The sequence below is a fragment of the Coregonus lavaretus genome (genome assembly GCF_964263955.1).
Source record: "Coregonus lavaretus genome assembly, chromosome: 11".
Taxonomy (NCBI): domain Eukaryota; kingdom Metazoa; phylum Chordata; class Actinopteri; order Salmoniformes; family Salmonidae; genus Coregonus; species Coregonus lavaretus.
Window position 1 is genome coordinate 60966048 of NC_139998.1, and position 21548 is coordinate 60987595.

The window sequence follows — 21548 nt, forward strand, 5'->3', positions numbered from 1 at the left end:
GAGTAGGACTAGGTTACTAAGTGACCGGTCAGGACTAGGTTACTAAGTGACCGGTCAGGAGTAGGACTAGGTTACTAAGTGACCAGTCAGGAGTAGGACTAGGTTACTAAGTGACTGGTCAGGAGTAGGACTAGGTTACTAAGTGACCGGTCAGGAGTAGGACTAGGTTACTAAGTGACCGGTCAGGACTAGGTTACTAAGTGACCGGTCAGGAGTAGGACTAGGTTACTAAGTGACCAGTCAGGAGTAGGACTAGGTTACTAAGTGACCAGTCGGGAATAGGACTAGGTTACTAAGTGACCGGTCAGGAGTAGGACTAGGTTACTAAGTGACCGGTCAGGAGTAGGACTAGGTTACTAAGTGACCAGTCGGGAGTAGGACTAGGTTACTAAGTGACCAGTCAGGAGTAGGACTAGGTTACTAAGTGACCAGTCAGGAGTAGGACTAGGTTACTAAGTGACCAGTCGGGAGTAGGACTAGGTTACTAAGTGACCGGTCAGGAGTAGGACTAGGTTACTAAGTGACCGGTCAGGACTAGGTTACTAAGTGACCGGTCAGGAGTAGGACTAGGTTACTAAGTGACCAGTCAGGAGTAGGACTAGGTTACTAAGTGACCAGTCGGGAATAGGACTAGGTTACTAAGTGACCGGTCAGGAGTAGGACTAGGTTACTAAGTGACCGGTCAGGAGTAGGACTAGGTTACTAAGTGACCAGTCGGGAGTAGGACTAGGTTACTAAGTGACCAGTCAGGAGTAGGACTAGGTTACTAAGTGACCGGTCAGGAGTAGGACTAGGTTACTAAGTGACCAGTCGGGAGTAGGACTAGGTTACTAAGTGACCAGTCAGGAGTAGGACTAGGTTACTAAGTGACCGGTCAGGAGTAGGACTAGGTTACTAAGTGACCGGTCAGGAGTAGGACTAGGTTACTAAGTGACCGGTCAGGAGTAGGACTAGGTTACTAAGTGACCGGTCAGGAGTAGGACTAGGTTACTAAGTGACCGGTCAGGAGTAGGACTAGGTTACTAAGTGACCGGTCAGGAGTAGGACTAGGTTACTAAGTGACCAGTCGGGAGTAGGACTAGGTTACTAAGTGACCAGTCGGGAGTAGGACTAGGTTACTAAGTGACCAGTCGGGAGTAGGACTAGGTTACTAAGTGACCAGTCGGGAGTAGGACTAGGTTACTAAGTGACCAGTCGGGAGTAGGACTAGGTTACTAAGTGACCAGTCGGGAGTAGGACTAGGTTACTAAGTGACCAGTCGGGAGTAGGACTAGGTTACTAAGTGACCGGTCAGGAGTAGGACTAGGTTACTAAGTGACCGGTCGGGAGTAGGACTAGGTTACTAAGTGACCGGTCAGGAGTAGGACTAGGTTACTAAGTGACCAGTCGGGAGTAGGACTAGGTTACTAAGTGTGACCAGTCGGGAGTAGGACTAGGTTACTAAGTGACCGGTCGGGAGTAGGACTAGGTTACTAAGTGACCAGTCAGGAGTAGGACTAGGTTACTAAGTGACCAGTCGGGAGTAGGACTAGGTTACTAAGTGACCAGTCGGGAGTAGGACTAGGTTACTAAGTGACCGGTCAGGAGTAGGACTAGGTTACTAAGTGACTGGTCGGGAGTAGGACTAGGTTACTAAGTGACCGGTCAGGAGTAGGACTAGGTTACTAAGTTACCGGTCAGGAGTAGGACTAGGTTACTAAGTGACCAGTCAGGAGTAGGACTAGGTTACTAAGTGACCGGTCAGGACTAGGTTACTAAGTGACCGGTCAGGAGTAGGACTAGGTTACTAAGTGACCGGTCAGGAGTAGGACTAGGTTACTAAGTGACCAGTCGGGAGTAGGACTAGGTTACTAAGTGACCAGTCGGGAGTAGGACTAGGTTACTAAGTGACCGGTCAGGAGTAGGACTAGGTTACTAAGTGACCGGTCGGGAGTAGGACTAGGTTACTAAGTGACCAGTCGGGAGTAGGACTAGGTTACTAAGTGACCAGTCAGGAGTAGGACTAGGTTACTAAGTGACCGGTCGGGAGTAGGACTAGGTTACTAAGTGACCAGTCAGGAGTAGGACTAGGTTACTAAGTGACCGGTCAGGACTAGGTTACTAAGTGACCGGTCAGGAGTAGGACTAGGTTACTAAGTGACCGGTCAGGAGTAGGACTAGGTTACTAAGTGACCGGTCAGGAGTAGGACTAGGTTACTAAGTGACCAGTCGGGAGTAGGACTAGGTTACTAAGTGACCAGTCGGGAGTAGGACTAGGTTACTAAGTGACTGGTCAGGAGTAGGACTAGGTTACTAAGTGACCGGTCGGGAGTAGGACTAGGTTACTAAGTGACCAGTCGGGAGTAGGACTAGGTTACTAAGTGACCGGTCAGGAGTAGGACTAGGTTACTAAGTGACCGGTCGGGAGTAGGACTAGGTTACTAAGTGACCGGTCAGGAGTAGGACTAGGTTACCTAGTGACTGGTCAGGAGTAGGACTAGGTTACTAAGTGACCAGTCGGGAGTAGGACTAGGTTACTAAGTGACCGGTCAGGAGTAGGACTAGGTTACTAAGTGACCAGTCAGGAGTAGGACTAGGTTACTAAGTGACCGGTCAGGAGTAGGACTAGGTTACTAAGTGACCAGTCAGGAGTAGGACTAGGTTACTAAGTGACCGGTCGGGAGTAGGACTAGGTTACTAAGTGACCGGTCAGGACTAGGTTACTAAGTGACCGGTCAGGAGTAGGACTAGGTTACTAAGTGACCGGTCAGGAGTAGGACTAGGTTACTAAGTGACCGGTCAGGAGTAGGACTAGGTTACTAAGTGACCAGTCGGGAGTAGGACTAGGTTACTAAGTGACCGGTCAGGAGTAGGACTAGGTTACTAAGTGACCGGTAGGGAGTAGGACTAGGTTACTAAGTGACTGGTCGGGAGTAGGACTAGGTTACTAAGTGACTGGTCGGGAGTAGGACTAGGTTACTAAGTGACTGGTCGGGAGTAGGACTAGGTTACTAAGTGACCAGTCGGGAGTAGGACTAGGTTACTAAGTGACTGGTCGGGAGTAGGACTAGGTTACTAAGTGACTGGTCGGGAGTAGGACTAGGTTACTAAGTGACCAGTCGGGAGTAGGACTAGGTTACTAAGTGACTGGTCGGGAGTAGGACTAGGTTACTAAGTGACTGGTCGGGAGTAGGACTAGGTTACTAAGTGACCAGTCGGGAGTAGGACTAGGTTACTAAGTGACCAGTCGGGAGTAGGACTAGGTTACTAAGTGACCTTTCAGGACTAGGTTACTAAGTGACCAGTCAGGAGTAGGACTAGGTTACTAAGTGACTGGTCGGGAGTAGGACTAGGTTACTAAGTGACTGGTCGGGAGTAGGACTAGGTTACTAAGTGACCAGTCGGGAGTAGGACTAGGTTACTAAGTGACCAGTCGGGAGTAGGACTAGGTTACTAAGTGACCGGTCAGGACTAGGTTACTAAGTGACCGGTCAGGAGTAGGACTAGGTTACTAAGTGACCGGTCTGGAGTAGGACTAGGTTACTAAGTGACCAGTCAGGAGTAGGACTAGGTTACTAAGTGACCGGTCAGGAGTAGGACTAGGTTACTAAGTGACCGGTCAGGAGTAGGACTAGGTTACTAAGTGACCAGTCAGGAGTAGGACTAGGTTACTAAGTGACCAGTCGGGAGTAGGACTAGGTTACTAAGTGACCAGTCGGGAGTAGGACTAGGTTACTAAGTGACCGGTCAGGAGTAGGACTAGGTTACTAAGTGACCGGTCGGGAGTAGGACTAGGTTACTAAGTGACCGGTCAGGAGTAGGACTAGGTTACTAAGTGACTGGTCAGGAGTAGGACTAGGTTACTAAGTGACCAGTCGGGAGTAGGACTAGGTTACTAAGTGACCGGTCAGGAGTAGGACTAGGTTACTAAGTGACCGGTAGGGAGTAGGACTAGGTTACTAAGTGACCAGTCGGGAGTAGGACTAGGTTACTAAGTGACCGGTCAGGAGTAGGACTAGGTTACTAAGTGACCAGTCGGGAGTAGGACTAGGTTACTAAGTGACCGGTCGGGAGTAGGACTAGGTTACTAAGTGACCAGTCAGGACTAGGTTACTAAGTGACCGGTCAGGAGTAGGACTAGGTTACTAAGTGACCGGTCAGGAGTAGGACTAGGTTACTAGGTGACCAGTCGGGAGTAGGACTAGGTTACTAAGTGACCGGTCAGGAGTAGGACTAGGTTACTAAGTGACCGGTCAGGAGTAGGACTAGGTTACTAAGTGACCAGTCGGGAATAGGACTAGGTTACTAAGTGACCAGTCGGGAGTAGGACTAGGTTACTAAGTGACTGGTCAGGAGTAGGACTAGGTTACTAAGTGACCGGTCAGGAGTAGGACTAGGTTACTAAGTGACCAGTCAGGAGTAGGACTAGGTTACTAAGTGACCAGTCAGGAGTAGGTTACTAAGTGACCGGTCAGGAGTAGGACTAGGTTACTAAGTGACCAGTCAGGAGTAGGACTAGGTTACTAAGTGACCAGTCAGGAGTAGGTTACTAAGTGACCGGTCAGGAGTAGGACTAGGTTACTAAGTGACCGGTCAGGAGTAGGACTAGGTTACTAAGTGACCAGTCGGGAGTAGGACTAGGTTACTAAGTGACCAGTCAGGAGTAGGACTAGGTTACTAAGTGGCCAGTCAGGAGTAGGACTAGGTTACTAAGTGACCAGTCAGGAGTAGGACTAGGTTACTAAGTGACCGGTCAGGAGTAGGACTAGGTTACTAAGTGACCAGTCAGGAGTAGGACTAGGTTACTAAGTGACCAGTCAGGAGTAGGACTAGGTTACTAAGTGACCAGTCAGGAGTAGGACTAGGTTACTAAGTGACTGGTCAGGAGTAGGACTAGGTTACTAAGTGACCGGTCAGGAGTAGGACTAGGTTACTAAGTGACCGGTCAGGAGTAGGACTAGGTTACTAAGTGACCGGTCAGGAGTAGGACTAGGTTACTAAGCAACCAGTCGGGAGTAGGACTAGGTTACTAAGTGACCGGTCAGGAGTAGGACTAGGTTACTAAGTGACCAGTCAGGAGTAGGACTAGGTTACTAAATGACCGGTCAGGAGTAGGACTAGGTTACTAAGTGACCGGTCAGGAGTAGGACTAGGTTACTAAGTGACCGGTCAGGAGTAGGACTAGGTTACTAAGTGACCGGTCAGGAGTAGGACTAGGTTACTAAGTGACCAGTCGGGACTAGGTTACTAAGTGACTGGTCAGGAGTAGGACTAGGTTACTAAGTGACCGGTCGGGAGTAGGACTAGGTTACTAAGTGACCAGTCGGGAGTAGGACTAGGTTACTAAGTGACCAGTCGGGAGTAGGACTAGGTTACTAAGTGACTGAGTGAAGAGCAAAATAATCCTAATATTTCCACACCCTAATTGTAGGCTAACCAACTAACTAATACCCAAACAGAGATTCAGTGAAAATAAAAATCTGACCAGTCCCCATGCTTGTCTCAAAGCAGCACGAAACGGTGCTGAAATAGTTGACCTACATTGCTTCAAATCCTAGTATAACAATTTGATGACTTTGGGTGTTTCATTAAGCAACAATTTGATGCCTTCAATTGCATTAGCCTTCTTTATGCCAATGTGTCTGTCATTCAGTGATATTTATTCCCATAGTAATTCATAATGGATCCATCCAGATGTGGTTATAAAACAGTGCATGTGGTGGGCTATGCAAAGAGATGGGTGAAGAGACATGCCTCGCAAACATCCATTAGTACAATTAAAGTCCCTAAACTCAGCCAGAGTCTATTGTCCTGCTGATAGCCCACCAAGGGTGGATGGCTTCTTTTGTATTCCAATGTATTGGAAAGGCTGCTAAACCATTTCCACCTTGCCCACAGCGTTGTTAAACCATTTCCACCTTGCCCACAGCGTTGTTAAACCATTTCCACCTGGCCCACAGCGTTGTTAAACCATTTCCACCTTGCCCACAGCGTTGCTAAACCATTTCCACCTTGCCCACAGCGTTGTTAAACCATTTCCACCTTGCCCACAGCGTTGTTAAACCATTTCCACCTTGCCCACAGCGTTGTTAAACCATTTCCACCTTGCCCACAGCGTTGTTAAACCATTTCCACCTTGCCCACAGCGTTGTTAAACCATTTCCACCTTGCCCACAGCGTTGTTAAACCATTTCCACCTTGCCCACAGCGTTGTTAAACCATTTCCACCTTGCCCACAGCGTTGTTAAACCATTTCCACCTTGCCCACAGCGTTGTTAAACCATTTCCACCTTGCCCACAGCGTTGTTAAACCATTTCCACCTTGCCCACAGCGTTGTTAAACCATTTCCACCTGGCCCACAGCGTTGTTAAACCATTTCCACCTGGCCCACAGCGTTGTTGAGTACTAACAGTACAGGGCCCTTTCACTCCATTCTCTGTCTGAATCTCTAGCAATACCACCAGATTATTATCTCTATTGTTGTCATCTATTCGCTAACATTCCACAAGTAAATGTAATAAACAGTCCATCATTACTTTAAGACGTGAAGGTCAGTCAATACAGAAATTGTCAAGAACTAAAGTTTCTTCAAGTGCAGTCGCAAAAACCGCTATGATGAAACTGGCTCTCATGAGGACCGCCAAAGGAATGGAAGACCCAGAGTTACCTCTGCTGCAGAGGATAAGTTCATTAGAGTTACCAGCCACAGAAATTGCAGCCCAAATAAATGCTTCACAGAGTTCAAGTAACAGACACATCTCAACATCAACTGTTCAGAGGAGACTGTGTGAATCAGTCCTTCATGGTCGAATTGCTGCAAAGAAACCGCTGCTAAAGGATACCAATAAGAAGAAGAGACCTGCTTGGGCCAAGAAACACGAGCAATGGACATTAGACCGGTGGAAATGTGTCCTTTGGTCTGGAGTCCAAATTGGAGATTTTTGGTTCCAACCGGCATGTCTTTGTGAGACGCGGTGTGGGTGATTTGTGAGACGCGGTGTGGGTGAACGGATGATCTCCGCATGTGTATTTCCCACCGTAAAGCATGGAGGAGGAGGTGTTATGGTGTGGGGGTGCTTTTCTGGTGACACTGTCTGTGATTTATTCAGAATTCAATGCACACTTAACCAGCATGGCTACCACAGCATTCCACAGTGATATGCCATCCCATCTGGATAGTGGGACTATCATTTGTTTTTCAACAGGACAATGACCCAACACACCTCCAAGCTGTGTAAGGGCTATTTGACCAAGAAGGAGAGTGATGGAGTGCTGCATCAGATGACCTGGCAAATCCACAATCCCCCGACCTCAACTAAATTGAGATGGTTTGGGATGAGTTGGACCGCAGAGTGAAGGAAAAGCAGCCAACAAGTGCTCAGCATATTTTACATTTACATTTTAGTCATTTAGCAGACGCTCTTATCCAGAGCGACTTACAGTTAGTGAATACATATATATATTTTTTTTCATACACATTTTTCATACACATTCCCTGTGGGAATTGAACCCACAACCCTGGCGTTGCAAACGCCATGCTCTATCAACTGAGCTACATCCCTGCCGGCCATTCCCTCCCCTACCCTGGACAACGCTAGGCCAATTGTGCGCTGCCCATGAGCTTGCCCATGCATATGTGGGAACTCCTTCAAGACTGTTGGAAAAGAATTCCAGGTGAAGCTGGTTGAGAGAATGCCAAGAGTGTGCAAAGCTGTCATCAAGGCAAAGGGTGGCTATTTGAAGAATCTATCATCTAAAATATGTTTTGATTTGTTTAACACTTTTTTGGTTACTACATGATTCCATATGTGTTATTTCAGAGTTTTGATGTCTTCACTATTATTCTACAATGTAAAAAATTATAAAAAATAAAGAAAAACCCTTGAATGAGTAGGTGTGTCCAAACTTTTGACTGGTAGTTTATATTTTAAGAATATAATGGAATATAACATAACATTTTCGTTTCTCAGAGTGCGCGCGGGACAGAGGAAGATCAATTCTTACACTATTGTTCTAAATTCAATCACTATCTTCTTCATCCTCATCATTCAGTTCATTACAATTAATGTTTAATGCCAGAAATACAGTGCCTTGCAAAAGTATTCATCCCCCTTGGTGTTTTTCCTATTTTATTGCATTACAACCTGTAATTTAAATGGATTTCTATTTGGATTTCATGTAATGGACATACACAAAATAGTCGAAATTGGTGAAGTGAAATGAAAAAAAAAAACTTGTTTCAAAAAAATAATAATAATACATAACGTAAAAGTGGTGCGTGCATATGTATTTTTTTTATTTATTTTTTTCACCTTTATTTAACCAGGTAAACCAGTTGAGAACAAGTTCTCATTTACAACTGCGACCTGGCCAAGATAAAGCAAAGCAGTGCGATAAAAACAACAACACAGAGTTACATATGGGGTAAAACAAAACAAAGTCAAAAATGCAACAGAAATAAATATATATACAGTGTGTGCAAATGTAGCAAGTTATAGAGGTAAGGCAATAAATAGGCTATAGTGCAAAATAATTACAATTAGTATTAACACTGGAATGATAGATGTGCAAGAGATGATGTGCAAATAGAGATACTGGGGTACAAATGAGCAAAATAAATAACAATATAGGGATGAGGTAGTTGGGCGGGCTAATTTCAGATGGGCTGTGTACAGGTGCAGTGATCGGTAAGGTGCTCTGACAACTGATGCTTAAAGTTAGTGAGGGAGATAAGTGTCTCCAGCTTCAGAGATTTTTGCAATTTTTTCCAGTCATTGGCAGCAGAGAACTGGAAGGAATGGCGGCCAAAGGAGGTGTTGGCTTTGGGGATGACCAGTGAGATATACCTGCTGGAGCGCATACTACGGGTGGGTGTTGCTATGGTGACCAATGAGCTAAGATAAGGCGGGGATTTGCCTAGCAGTGATTTATAGATGGCCTGGAGCCAGTGGGTTTGGCGACGAATATGTAGTGAGGATCAGCCAACAAGAGCGTACAGGTCACAGTGGTGGGTAGTATATGGGGCTTTGGAGACAAAACGGATGGCACTGTGATAGACTACATCCAATTTGCTGAGTAGAGTGTTGGAGGCTATTTTGTAAATGACATCGCCGAAGTCAAGGATCGGTAGGATAGTCAGTTTTACGAGGGCATGTTTGGCAGCATGAGTGAAGGAGGCTTTGTTGCGAAATAGGAAACCGATTCTAGATTTAACTTTGGATTGGAGATTCTTAATGTGAGTCTGGAAGGAGAGTTTACAGTCTAACCAGACACCTAGATATTTGTAGTTGTCCACATACTCTAGGTCAGACCCGTCGAGAGTAGTGATTCTAGTCGGGTGGGCGGGTGCAAGCAGCGTTCGATTTAAGAGCATGCATTTAGTTTTACTAGTGTTTAAGAGCAGTTGGAGGCTACTGAAGGAGTGTTGTATGGCATTGAAGCTCGTTTGGAGGTTTGTTAACACAGTGTCCAATGAAGGGCCAGATGTATACAAAATGGTGTCGTCTGCGTAGAGGTGGATCTGAGAGTCACCAGCAGCAAGAGCGACATCATTTACATACACAGAGAAAAGAGTCGGCCCAAGAATTGAACCCTGTGGCACCCCCATAGAGACTGCCAGAGGTCCAGACAACAGGCCCTCCGATTTGACACATTGAACTCTATCTGAGAAGTAGTTGGTGAACCAGGCGAGGATATGTATTCACCCCCTTTGCTATGAAGCCCCTAAATAAGATCTGGTGCAACCAATTACCTTCAGAAGTCACATAATTAGTTAAATAAAGTCCACCTCTGTGCAATCTAAGTGTCACATGATCTGTCACATGATCTCAGTATACACTACCGTTCAAAAGTTTGGGGTCACTTAGAAATGTCCTTGTTTTCGAAAGAAAAACGATTTTTTTGTCCATTAAAATAACATCAAATTGATCAGAAATGCAGTGTAGACATTGTTATGTTGTAAATGGCTATTGTAGCTTAAAACGGCTGATTATTAATGGAATATCTACATAGACGTACAGAGGCCCATTATCAGCAACCATCAGTCCTGTGTTCCAATGGCACGTTGTGTTTGCTAATCAAAGTTGATCATTTTAAAAGGCTAATTGATCATTAGAAAACCATTTTGCAATTATGTTAGCACAGCTGAAAACAGTTGTGCTGATTAAAGAAGCAATAAAACTGGGCTTCTTGAGACTAGTTGAGTATCTGGAGCATCAGCAATTGTGGGTTCGATTACAGGCTCAAAATGGCCAGAAACAAAGAACTTTCTTCTGAAACTCGTCAGTCTATTCTTGTTCTGAGAAATGAAGGCTATTCCATGCGAGAAATTGCCAAGAAACTGAAGATCTCGTACAACGCTGTGTACTACTCCCTTCACAGAACAGCGCAAACTGGCTCTAACCAGAATAGAAAGAGGAGTGGGAGGCCCCGGTGCACAACTGAGCAAGAGGACAAATACATTAGTGTTTAGTTTGAGAAACAGACGCCTCACAGGTCCTCAACTGGCAGCTTCATTAAATAGTACCCACAAAACACCAGGACATTCAGAGACTTGTCCCGAAGCCACTCCTGCGTTGTCTTGGCTGTGTGCTTAGGGTCGTTGTCCTATTGGAAGGTGAACCTTCGCCCCAGTCTGAGGTCCTGAGCGCTCTGGAGCAGGTTTTCATCAAGTATCTCTCTGTACTTTGCTCCGTTCATCTTTCCCTCGATCCTGACTAGTCTCCCAGTCCCTGCCACTGAACAACATCCCCACAGCATGATGCTGCCACCACCATGCTTCACCGTAGGGATGGTGCCAGGTTTCTTCCAGATATGACACTTGGCATTCAGGCCAAAGAGTTCAATCTTGGTTTCATCAGACCAGAAAATCTTGTTTCTCATGGTCTGAGAGTCTTTAGGTGCCTTTTGGCAAACTCCAAGCGTGCTGTCATGTGCCTTTTACTGAGGAGTGGCTTCTGTCTGGCCACTCTTCCGTAAAGGCCTGATTGGTGGAGTGCTTTAGTGATGGTTGTCCTTCTGGAAGGTTCTCCCATCTCCGCAGAGGAACTCTGGAGCTCTGTCAGAGTGACCATTTGGGTTCTTGGTCACCTCCCTGACCAAGGCCCTTCTCCCCCGATTGCTTAGTTTGGCCGGGCGGCCAGCTCTAGGAAGAGTCTTGGTGGTTCCAAACTTCTTCCATTTAAGAATAATGGAGGCCACTGTGTTTTTGGGGACCTTCAATGCTGCAGAAATGTTTTGGTACCCTTCCCCAGATCTGTCCTCGACACAATCCTGTCTCGAAGCTCTACGGACAATTCCTTCGACCTCATGGCTTGGTTTTTGCTCTGACATGCACTGTCAACTATTGGACCTTATATAGACAGGTGTGTGCCTTTCCAAATCATGTCCAATCAATTGAATTTACCACAGGTGGACTCCAATCAAATTGTAGAAACATCTCAAGGATGATCAATGGAAACAGGATGCAACTTAGATCAATTTCGAGTCTTATAGCAAAGGGTCTGAATACTTATGTACTTATGTAAATATAGTATTTATTTTGTAAAAATTGTAATACATTTGCACATTATGGGGTATTGTGTGTAGATTGATGAGTAAAACATTTAATGTAATCCATTTTAAATAAGGCTGTAACGTAACAAAATGTGGAAAAAGGGAAGCAGTATGAATACTTTCCGAATGCACTGTATATACAAAAGTATGTGGACACCGTTCAAATTAGTGGATTTGACTATTTCAGCCGTTGTTGACAGGTGTATAAAATTGAGCACACAGCCATGCAATCTCCATAGACAAACATTGGCAGTAGAATGGCCTTACTGAAGAGCTCAGTGACTTTCAATGTGGTACTGTCATAGGATGCGTAGCGCATACAAATCTTCTGTCCTCGGTTGCAACACTCACTACCAAGTTCCAAACTGCCACTGGAAGCAACGTCAGCACAATAACTGTTCATCGGGAGCTTCATGAAATGGGTTTCCATGGCCGAGCAGCCGCACACAAGCCTAAGATCACCATGCACAATGCCAAGCGTCGGCTGGAGTTGTGTAAAGCTTGCCGCCATTGGACTCTGGAGCAGTGGAAACTCATTCTCTGGAGTGATGATTCACGTTTCACTACATTTACATTTACGTCATTTAGCAGACGCTCTTATCCAAAACGACTTACAAATTGGTGCATTCACCTTATAGCCAGTGGGATAACCACTTTACAATGTTTTTTTGTTTTTTTTGGGGAGGTGGGTAGAAGGATTACTTTATCCTATCCCAGGTATTCCTTAAAGAGGTGGCGTTTCAAATGTCTCCGGAAGGTGGTGAGTGACTCCGCTGTCCTGGCGTCGTGAGGGAGCTTGTTCCACCATTGGGGTGCCAGAGCAGCGAACAGTTTTGACTGGGCTGAGCGGGAACTATGCTTCCGCAGAGGTAGGGGAGCTAGCAGGCCAAAGATGAATGAACGCAATGCCCTCGTTTGGGTGTAGGGACTGATCAGAGCCTGAAGGTACGGAGGTGCCGTTCCCCTCACAGCTCCGTAGGCAAGCACCATGGTCTTGTAGCAGATGCGAGCTTCAACTGGAAGCCAGTGGAGTGTGCGGAGGAGCGGGGTGACGTGAGAGAACTTGGGAAGGTTGAACACCAGACGGGCTGCGGCATTCTGGATGAGTTGTTGGGGTTTAATGGCACAGGCAGGGAGCCCAGCCAACAGCGAGTTGCAGTAATCCAGACGGGAGATGACAAGTGCCTGGATTAGGACCTGTGCCACTTCCTGTGTAAGGCAGGGTCGTACTCTCCGAATGTTGTAGAGCATGAACCTACAGGATCGGGTCACCGCCTTGATGTTAGCGGAGAACGACAGGGTGTTGTCCAGGGTCACGCCAAGGCTCTTTGCACTCTGGGAGGAGGACACAACGGAGTTGTCAACCGTGATGGTGAGATCATGGAACAGGCAGTCCTTCCCCGGGAGGAAGAGCAGCTCCGTCTTGCCAAGGTTCAGCTTGAGGTGGTGATCCGTCATCCATACTGATATGTCTGCCAGAGATGCGATTCGCCACCTGGTTATCAGAAGGGGGAAAGGAGAAGATTAGTTGTGTGTCGTCTGCTGGTATCTGGCAGTCTGACGGACGAATCTGGGTTTGGCGGATACCAGGAGAACGCTACCTGCCCGAATGCATAGTGCCAACTGAAAAGTTTGGTGGAGGAGGAATAATGGTCTGGGGCTGTTTTTCATGGTTCGGGCTAGGCTTCTTAGTTCTAGTGAAGGGAAATCATAACGCTACAGCATACAATGACATTCTAGACGAACTTTGTGGCAATAGTTTGGGTAAGGCCCATTCCTGTTTCAGCATGACCATGCCCCCGTGCACAAAGCGAGGTCCATACAGAAATGGTTTGTCTATCGGTGTGGAAGAACTTGACTGGCTTGCACAGAGCCCTGACCTCAACCCCATCGAACACCTTTAAGATTAATTGGAACGCCGACTGCGAGCCAGGCCTAATCACCCAACATCAGTGCCAGACCTCACTAATGCTCTTGTGGCTGAATGGAAGCAAGTCCCCACAGCAATGTTCCAACATCTAGTGGAAAGCCTTCCCAGAAGAGTGGAGGCTGTTATAGCAGCAAAGGGGGGACCAACTCCATATTAATGCCCATGATTTAGGAATGAGATGTTTGACTAGCAGGTGTCCACATCCTGTTGACATGTGGTGTATGTAGGTAGTGTATATGTCAAATGGTTAAGGGAATACCAGATACATATATTCCCATATAGGTTTAAAACATTCTCACACCTATCTTTTTAAACTTAAACAGATTACTCAAACTTCTGATATTAAAGTTTAAACATTGAGGTAAACACTAATTCTCAGGCACTATTTAAAAGAAAGAAAAATACAAATAAAAAGCTGATTCCGATTCAGAAGGGGTCTATGTAGAACCTTCATGCCTTCCAAATAATCATCAGAACCCTTTCTTCCAAATAATCATCAGAACCCTTTCTTCCAAATAATCATCAGAACCCTTTCTTCCAAATAATCATCAGAACCCTTTCTTCCAAATAATCATCAGAACCCTTTCTTCCAAATAATCATCAGAACCCTTTCTTACAAATAATCATCAGAACCCTTTCTTACAAATAATCATCAGAACCCTTTCTTACAAATAATCATCAGAACCCTTTCTTACAAATAATCATCAGAACCCTTTCTTACAAAAACGGTTCTGAGGATGTTAAAGGTTCTAGGCAGAACCCTTTGCCTTAGAACGAACCCTCGTCTTCCAAAAATGGGTTATTAAGATGAAATCAGTTGTCGGTAAAACTCTATCCCTCCACAAAAAAACCTTTTGGAACCATTTTTTCTAATAGTGCACAGTGAAACATGATTCATCTCTGTCTTAAGAATGACAATGTGTTTCCTCCTGTGTCTAACTCTGACCCTGTGTCTCTCCTCCTGTGTCTAACTCTGACCCTGTGTATCTCCTCCTGTGTCTAACTCTGACCTTAACCCTATCCCCCTGTGTCTAACTCTGACCCTGACCTTGTCCTCATGTGTTTGACTCTGACCTTGACCCTCTCCTCCTGTGTCTAACTCTGACCCTGTGTCGAACTCTGACCCTGACCCTCTCCTCCTGTGTCTAACTCTGACCCTGTGTCGAACTCTGATCTTGACCCTCTCCTCCTGTGTCTGACCTTGACCCTCTCCTCCTGTGTCTAACTCTGACCCTGTGTCGAACTCTGACCCTGACCCTCTCCTCCTGTGTCTAACTCTGACCCTGACCCTGTCTTCCTGTGTCTAACTCTGACCATGTGTCTCTCCTCCTGTGTCGAACTCTGACCTTGACCCTCTCCTCCTGTGTCTAACTCTGACCCTGTGTCGAACTCTGACCCTGACCCTCTCCTCCTGTGTCTAACTCTGACCCTGTGTCGAACTCTGACCCTGACCCTCTCCTCCTGTGTCTAACTCTGACCCTGTGTCGAACTCTGACCCTGACCCTCTCCTCCTGTGTCTAACTCTGACCCTGTGTCGAACTCTGACCCTGACCCTCTCCTCCTGTGTCTAACTCTGACCCTGTGTCGAACTCTGACCCTGACCCTCTCCTCCTGTGTCTAACTCTGACCCTGTGTCGAACTCTGACCCTGACCCTCTCCTCCTGTGTCTAACTCTGACCCTGTGTCTCTCCCCCTGTGTCTAACTCTAACCTTAACCCTATCCCCCTGTGTCGAACTCTGACGCTGACCCTCTCCTCCTGTGTCTAACTCTGACCCTGTGTCGAACTCTGACCCTGACCCTCTCCTCCTGTGTCTAACTCTGACCCTGTGTCGAACTCTGACACTGACCCTCTCCTCCTGTGTCTAACTCTGACCCTGTGTCTCTCCCCCTGTGTCTAACTCTGACCCTAACCCTATCCCCCTGTGTCTAACTCTGACCCTGACCCTCTCCTCCTGTGTCTAACTCTAACCTTAACCCTATCCCCCTGTGTCTAACTCTGACCCTGACCCTCTCCTCCTGTGTCGAACTCTGACCCTGACCCTCTCCTCCTGTGTCGAACTCTGACCCTGTGTCTCTCCCCCTGTGTCTAACTCTGACCCTGACCCTCTCCTCCTGTGTCGAACTCTGACCCTGTGTCTCTCCCCCTGTGTCTAACTCTGACCCTGTGTCTCTCCCCCTGTGTCTAACTCTGACCCTGTGTCTCTCCCCCTGTGTCTAACTCTGACCCTGTGTCTCTCCTCCTGTGTCTAACTCTGACCCTGTCTTCCTGTGTCTAACTCTGACCCTGTGTCGAACTCTGACCCTGACCCTCTCCTCCTGTGTCTAACTCTGACCCTGTCCCTCTCCTCCTCCAGACTCTGATGAGTCTCCGAGCTCCAGGGAGCGGACAGTGGTTCTCCGATGCAACGCTGCGCTCTGTAGCGAGGACCTGTGCAGTCGTCTGAACACCAAGAAGGACTCCGGCTGCCAGACTGAAGACTTCCTGGTCTGCGCTCCGTCCCGCCGGAGGGTCCAGTCCCAGTGGGGTCAGGAGGGGGTCAACTCCGCCCCCGTCCCTCTGTCCCTCTCCACCGGGAACATCTCCTCTCTACCAGACCCCTCGGAGCGCAACGACGCCATGTTCTCCTCTTCGCTGGGGGTACGCCTGCGGTCACACAGCCAGCCAAGGGAGGGGAGGAGACTGATGGATGAGGTTCACCACCACAGGGAGAAGGGGGAGGAGCTGTCTCCCTCAGAGACTGAGGACTTCCTGTCTGGGCCGGGGGAGCTGAAGGAGGAGGGGGAGGAGAGTACCGATGACCAGGCCCAGCCGGACCACCCTCTGGCCAGCCTGAAGTACCAGCAGCACCCTGGCAGCCCCTGGATGGAGAGGGGCCGCTCCCACCTCCCCCGGAAGGTTGACATGGGGAGCTGTGAGATGTCCTCCAGCTCAGACACCTTCTCCAGTCCGCTCCACTCTACCTCCACCAGGGGAGTTCTGGGGTGTCAGATGGACCATAAAGACGACCACCAGTCTTCTAGTGGGAACTGGAGTGGCAGCAGCTCAACATGCCCCTCCCATACCTCCGAGACCCTCCCCCCAGCCACCTCCCCCCAGCTCACTGGCTCCTCCCACTGTAACTCGGAGCTGTCGCTGAACACCGCCCCCCATGCTACAGATGACCCCGCCCTCATCCTGGACCCTTACCAGACCGACCGGCAGCTGGATGATGCAGGGGTCAGCACGGCTAGCGACGGGGAGTGGAGTTACCCACACCCTGACCACCCCAGCCCCAGGCCCCATGACCTCAGCCCTGAGCGCTCCAGAGAGGGGGAGGGGAGTCTGGGCTGCCCAAGCTTTTCCAGCATGGCTACCTGTGAGAGCTTCACTACAGACAAGCCTCCTTCTGAGAAGGCTGACACTGTATCATACTACTCCATAGACACTGAGGGTTACTACACCTCCATGCACTTTGACTGTGGTCTGAAAGGGAGCAAGAGCTTCATGTATAACTACTCTGCCTCTGACTGTGGCCAGGAGCACATGACTCTGGGGAGACGCTGTCTGACGTTGAGGAAACCCAAGGCCAAGCCCTCTGCCCCCAGGCGCAGCTCCTCACTAAGGAAGATCAGCGGGGGGGGGAACGCTCCTGACGACAGCGAACCAAAGACCCCCAGCGGGCAGCAGAGAAAGTGGTGTTCCAGAGAGAGGAGGTTACAGCTGGACCTGGAGGGCTCCCTGGGCCGCACTGACGACCCTGACCCTGCTCTGAACCATCTGGAGGACCCTGTTCTGGGAGGGGAGGGGGGGTCAGGGTTGGAGCAAGACCCCCTGGAGGCCCTGGAGACCTGGCGGAGGGAGGACACCGAGGAGATGCCCGGCTCCGGCCTGTTTGGTTCCTCTGACAGAGGCTCCTATAAAGATGAGGGCGCTGTCCAGTCAGACTATGCAGATCTCTGGCTTGTGAATGACTTGAAGTCCAACACCGACCCCTACCGCTCCCTGTCTAACTCCTCCACCGCTACCGGTACTACTGTTATAGAATGTATAAAGTCTCAGAGTTCAGAGTCCCAGACCTCCCAATCAGGCTCCAGAGCCACCACCCCCTCACTGCCATCAGTAGAAGACTTCAAGATGTCCTCCTTGCCCTCAGTAGAAGGTGACTTCAAGATGTCCTCTCCAGAGAGGCTGGCCGGCTTAGTGTCGCCATCTAGTGGCTACTCCAGCCAATCAGAAACCCCCACCTCCTCCTTCCCCTCCGGCTTCTTCCCTAGTCCCCTGTCACCCACCAATCAGAAGAGGAAGCCCAAGATTCCAGAGAGGAAGTCATCTCTGTCTGTCACCTCCACCAGAGATCTGGAGCTGCCAGTCATCCCCCCCAGCCACCAGGACCTCAGTGCCCTTCACAGCCCTAACCCTACCAACCCTAACCCTACCCCTACCAACCCTAACCCTACCCCTACCAACCCTAACCCTACCAACCCTAACCCTACCCCTACCAACCCTAACCCTACCAACCCTAACCCTACCAACCCTAACCCTACCAACCCTAACCCTACCCCTACCAACCCTAACCCTACCCCTACCAACCCTAACCCTACCAACCCTAACCCTACCCCTACCAACCCTAACCCTACCCCTACCAACCCTAACCCTACCAACCCTAACCCTACCAACCCTAACCCTACCCCTACCAACCCTAACCCTACCCCTACCAACCCTAACCCTACCATCCCTAACCCTACCAACCCTAACCCTACCCCTACCAACCCTAACCCTACCCCTACCAACCCTAACCCTACCAACCCTAACCCTACCCCTACCAACCCTAACCCTAACCCTACCAACCCTAACCCTACCAACCCTAACCCTACCAACCCTAACCCTACCAACCCTACCCCTACCAACCCTAACCCTACCAACCCTAACCCTACCCCTACCAACCCTAACCCTACCCCTACCAACCCTAACCCTACCCCTACCAACCCTAACCCTACCCCTACCAACCCTAACCCTACCCCTACCAACCCTAACCCTACCAACCCTCCTCCAGTCTCTACCAAGCCCCCAGGCCACAGGAACCAGCTCTACCTCCTGCAGCAAAGCAAGCAGAAGGCAGCAGCATCAGCCAGGGCTGAGGCCAGTCCAGCAACCGAGACCTCCAGCAGTCTTCCCATGACCATCACCCCCACCGTGCTGCGCTCAGTCCAGCTGAGGTCTGTGGGGAAGCAAGGAGAGGGGAGCCCTGACCGGCCCGGCCCAGATGTTGCCACCAGACCCAAGTGTCCCACTGTGAACATCAGCCCCCCTTCCAGCAGCAGGTCCCCTGAGTCTACAGCCAGGAAGCCTCCAGCCTACAACTCCCAGGTTCCCCCCTCTCAACAGTACTGTGAGTCACTGTTGAGCCCCAGCGAAGGCCCTGTCACTAAGGACTCAGCAGGTCACAGTAGTGTGAGGTACAGGCAGGACAGACACCCTACTGAACCCCAGTGGAGTGCCACCGCCTTCAGACACCCTACTGAACCCCAGTGGAGTGCCACCGCCTTCAGACACCCTACTGAACCCCAGTGGAGTGCCACCGCGTTCAGACACCCAGGAGACCACACACTGGCAGACCAGGAGACACTGGCAGACCAGGAGAGACTACCAGACCAGGAGACACTACCAGACCAGGAGAGACTACCAGACCAGGAGAGACTACCAGACCAGGAGACACTGGCAGACCAGGAGACACTGGCAGACCAGGAGAGACTACCAGACCAGGAGACACTACCAGACCAGGAGAGACTACCAGACCAGGAGACACTGGCAAAAGAGGACCATACCATCAGAGACCAAGACCAGCCCCTCCTATACCAAGACCAGCCCCTCCTAGACCAAGACCAGCCCCTCCTAGACCAAGACCAGCCCCTCCTAGACCAAGACCAGCCCCTCCTAGACCAAGACCAGCCACTTACAGACCAGCAGTCCCTGCTAGACCAGGAGGTCTGCCAGAGGGGGGCTGAGGCCACAGGGGTGACCCCAGGTCAGGAGGTAGATGAACAGGAAGCTCTATTCCCTGGGAGCAACAGCAGTCTGGAGGCAGAACAGTACCGACCACAACCACCTGAGCCATCTAAACTACAGAGAGCTGAAGACCCTTCAATGTGTCCTGCTCAGCACATCTTAGCCACAACAACAGACAGTCTAGACAAATTGCCTGTTATAAGTGATCAGTCGGAAACAATCAGCGATGCGGCTGGCAGAGAAGAGGAGTGTAAGTCATCAGGAGTTCCAACCGTTAGTGCCTCTCAGGATAGCAGCACAGAGGAGGACACTATACTAGTAGAGGAAGGGTCCACCCCAGAGACTACCCCAGACACAGAGACTACCCCACACACCCCAGACAGAGACTACCCCACACACAAAGACTACCCAACACACCCCAGACAGAGAGACTACCCCAGACACCCCAGACACAGAGACTACCCCACACACCCCTGACACAGAGACCACGCCAGACACCCTAGACAGAGACTACCCCAGACACAGAGACTACCCCAGACACAGAGACTACCCCAGACACAGAGACTACCCCAGACACAGAGACTACCCTAGACACAGAGACTATCCCAGACACTACCCCAGACACAGACTACCCCAGACACAGACTACCCCAGACACAGACTACCCCAGACACAGACTACCCCAGACACAGAGACACTACCCCAGACACAGAGACTATCCCAGACAGAGACTACCCCAGACACAGAGACAACCCCAGACACAGAGACACTACCCTAGACAGACTACCCCAGACACAGAGACTACCCCAGACACAGAGACCACCCCAGACACAGAGACCACCCCAGACACAGAGACCACCCCAGACACAGAGACCACCCCAGACACAGAGACTACCCCAGACACAGAGACTACCCCAGACACAGAGACCACCCCAGACACAGAGACCACCCCAGACACAGAGACCACCCCAGACACAGAGACTACCCCAGACACAGAGACTACCCCAGACACAGAGACCACCCCAGACACAGAGACCACCCCAGACACAGAGACCACCCCAGACACAGAGACACTACCCCAGACACTACCCCAGACACAGAGACAACCCCAGACACAGAGACTACCCCAGAGACCACCACAGACACAGAGCAGGGCTACTGCAGTAAAGGACAGCCGTTGTCATTTACTAGAAGACAGGAAATCCTTTTTTAAATAGTCTAGACGCTAGCCTAAATTAAGGATTGCCTTTAAACCAATCAAGCTTTGTCTTGTACATGAATCCAGCCCACCCCTGTTTTCCAGATTCCAGACCCAGTGACAACTCTATCTTTCCTCTAAGTGAGGAGACCAAGGCTGAGGGTGATGTCTTTCTGTCGCCCACCAAGGCACGTACTACAGAGGAGCTGTTTACCATGATACACAGGTGGGTTTCTGCTGATAGTTTGATTTGTCACAAAGCTAACAACCTTGTTTTGCCAGAAAGAAACACGGCTGCTCTAACTTTTACAAATGTAACCCTGTTACCCAGTCCTAACTATAACCCTAACTACTGTTCTGTTATCTATAACCCTAACTACTGTTCTGTTATCTATAACCCTAACTACTGTTCTGTTATCTATAACCCTAACTACTGTTCTGTTATCTATAACCCTAACTACTGTTCTGTTATCTATAACCCTAACTACTGTTCTGTTATCTATAACCCTAACTACTGTTCTGTTATCTATAACCCTAACTACTGTTCTGTTATCTATAACCCTAACTACTGTTCTGTTATCTATAACCCTAACTACTGTTCTGTTATCTATAACCCTAACTACTGTTCTGGTATCTATAACTCTAACTACTGTTCTGTTATCTATAACCCTAACCACTGTTCTGTTATCTATAACCCTAACTACTGTTCTGTTATCTATAACCCTAACTACTGTTCTGATATCTATAACCATAACTACTGTTCTGTTATCTATAACCCTAACTACTGTTCTGTTATCTATAACCCTAACTACTGTTCTGTTATCTATAACCCTAACTACTGTTCTGGTATCTATAACCCTAACTACTGTTCTGTTATCTATAACCCTAACTACTGTTCTGG

General features: G+C 48.9%; 1 protein-coding gene across 1 annotated transcript in view; it reads left to right on the forward strand.

Annotated features, from left to right (window-relative positions):
• LOC311137617 (actin remodeling regulator NHS-like) overlaps nt 1–21548 on the forward strand; it is a gene marked incomplete at both ends in the record, with an annotated part of 198350 nt that overhangs the window by 149850 nt on the left and 26952 nt on the right. Inside the window, 4 exons of the mRNA XM_084172119.1 lie at nt 15819–17879; nt 18498–18977; nt 19167–19700; nt 20753–20873. Of these exons, the coding sequence (XP_084028245.1) occupies nt 15819–17879; nt 18498–18977; nt 19167–19700; nt 20753–20873 (3196 nt within the window). The remainder of the gene's footprint in view (nt 1–15818; nt 17880–18497; nt 18978–19166; nt 19701–20752; nt 20874–21548) is intronic.